The 2671-nt window shown below is 35.8% G+C and overlaps 1 protein-coding gene across 1 annotated transcript; it reads right to left on the bottom strand.

Annotated features, from left to right (window-relative positions):
- Positions 1–266: 266 nt before the first annotated feature.
- On the bottom strand, positions 267–2470 carry LOC112790692 (1-aminocyclopropane-1-carboxylate synthase 7-like). The gene is made up of 3 exons (XM_025833218.3): positions 2121–2470; positions 1727–2022; positions 267–1427 (listed from the first exon to the last, which is right to left on the bottom strand). Exons 1-3 carry the CDS (start codon positions 2292–2294, stop codon positions 551–553), a joined length of 1347 nt encoding a protein of 448 aa, XP_025689003.1. The 5' UTR covers positions 2295–2470; the 3' UTR covers positions 267–550.
- Between the last annotated feature and the right edge of the window lie 201 nt (positions 2471–2671).

Genomic DNA, 2671 nt, shown 5'->3' with positions numbered 1-2671 from the left:
AAAATCATAGTCAACTCTCTATATTAACTTTATATATTGTTACAGATACTTTTATTATTCGTGTAAAATGTTGTCGTGGCATGAATGGTGCATTTTATTTTTGGAGTGAATTGTGATTTTTATTGGACTAGTAAATTAAATGAATTAAATTAATAGCTAAAAATAATAATAAAAAATAATAAATTATACCGAGACTCGACTCGAGCATTTGTTTTTTTTATTCCAACGTCATTTCACAGTCAATATTTCTATATATAAACTGTAGATAGAGAAGATCTATTTTCATTATTGATCAGCAATATAATTCCAAAACAAAAGTAGCACTAGAGTTACAAGAAACTTGCTTAAGCAGTAAAGCAAGCAAACAAATACAACCAATGACAATTATTAAGATGAAAAGTAATAATATGCTTTACAGTATTAATTAAGTACCCGGCCATTTACCCCTTTAAAGAATTGATCAAAATGGCCCGAAGGAATTAACAAGTGTACCATTTATCAAAAAGTTAAGGGACCAATTAATCATAAGTATATGTATAGCATAGAGTCGTCAATTAGAACCAACTGTGAGAGTGTGAGTCCTTATTTTATCCACGAAGTTACGTATTCTTTCGAGTGCAACTTGGAGGGTGTTCTCAGACATGTTTGCAAAGCAAACCCTGAACCAACCTGGTTCGGAACAATGGCATGAAGACCCTGGTGATATATTGAGCTTCACTTGATGAATAATGGCATTCCATAGCTTAAGTTCACCTTCCTTGGTTGCCTTCTCAAGCAACGGACTCATATTCATCCAACAAAACAATCCTCCATTACCTTTCAAGCACTCAATCCCATTGCTCCTCAACCCTTCAATGATCATCTCGTAGCGCTTCCTCAGCCTCTCTCTGTTGGTCCTAATGTAGAGCTCCGTGAAGTCCTTATCCGATAACATGGAAGCCAAGAGATGCTGCGTCTGAGAGGATATCAGTGTGAAACTCGACATCCGCCTGGCGGTCGTAACCACCTTATCGTTGTAAGAATAAATGGTTCCCACTCTGAAGCCGGGGAGCCCAAGATCCTTGGAGAGGCTATAAACAATGTGAACTCTTTCAGCATCTTTATGATTGCGTGCTTCCAGGATCTCCGCAACGCTCACGAACTCTGATGGAGAGAACACTGAGCCTGAGTAGATCTCGTCGGAAACCAGGTGGATGTTCTTGCGAGTAACAAACTCCAGAATTTGCTCCAGAACTGAGCGCTCTATGGTTGCACCTAATGGGTTTGAGGGGTTTGTAATTAGCACTCCTCTCACCTTTGTGTTCATGGATTCTGCTTCTTTGTATGCGCCTTCTAACGCTTCTGGAGTGATTTGGAAGTTGTTGGAGCTGTCGCAGTGAATTGGAACTATCTTCACCCCAGTCCTCCACCTCAAATCTCTATCAAATCTGTAGAATCGTCACAATTAGATTCTTCTAGCTAGAACTTACGTTCCAAAAATCAAAAAGAAAAAATGACCCCATATTTTTTTTATAGTAAACTAGTAATTATAATAATTATGCAAGTGTTGACAATTAAAGTTATATATATTTTTTATTTTGATAATTTTTTTAATTAATAATATTGAAAATATATTGTTTAATAATAAAAAATATCATTTTAATTTTAATAATATTTTTTTAAAATGTTATAATCATGATAATACATGTAATAAATAATTAGATGTATATATAAAGTATTTTGTTACCCTGGATAGTAAGGGGTTGGAACGAGCAAAGCGTCTCCAGGGTTTGCGAGGATGAAGGTTAAGAGTTCATTGGCTGCGGTTGCACCAGCAGTGATGACGAGTCGGTCAGGCTCGAATTTGGCTCTCTCTCCTCTTATTTGCTCCATGAAGCTGGCCATTGCAGCTCTAAAAGAGTGGAGTCCATGGTAGTCTTGAAACAAAGCATTGTCTCTGAAGCTACTATTACGAACTCCTTTACCCCATGTTGTGGCCTCTGAGTGTTCCTCCAAGTATTTCTCAAGTAAATCAAATGAAACCTGCACAATAAAAAAAATAACAAGATTAGTGTTCATATTCTAATATATATGTATAATATGTTTATAGTGTGGTTATAATAATGCATGTAATTACTTACTTGATTCTCTGCTAGTCCCATTTGTATAACCCCAGAAGGGTTAGTGAGTTCATCATAGGGGTTTTCATCGTAGGCTTTCCAACCAGCGAAATAAGGAGAGTCTTCTCCATGAGTGTTAGAAACTGCAATATTGGAAAGCTCCACCACGCAAGGTTTCTCAATCTCAATACCCATTATTATATCTAGCTGCTTCTTAGCTTGTTAATTATAGCGTACGGATTAATATTTAGTAACAAAGCCGAAAGTTTCTTAATTATATATGTTATGTTGGTGTGTATTATGTATGTTGTGAGAGAAGAATGAAAGAGAGATTCTGATATATGATGAGAGATTGTGTTGTGTTGAATGAGAAACTTGTCATAAAACTCACGCTATATATAAGCTTTGAGCTAAGAGTGATGCAATAAGAAATAGAAAAAACGTTCCCTTCAACTTGGCTGGCGCGCTTACCACTAAGAAAATAAAAAAAATAAAAAATGAATAATCAATTATTGGTAGCAAACTTAAAGCTATAAAGCCCACTTACTTTGAGTAGTTTATAGCCTTTTACA

This window comes from Arachis hypogaea, chromosome 3 (assembly GCF_003086295.3).
Source record: "Arachis hypogaea cultivar Tifrunner chromosome 3, arahy.Tifrunner.gnm2.J5K5, whole genome shotgun sequence".
NCBI lineage: Eukaryota > Viridiplantae > Streptophyta > Magnoliopsida > Fabales > Fabaceae > Arachis > Arachis hypogaea.
This window is presented reverse-complemented; position numbering and strand designations above follow the sequence as displayed.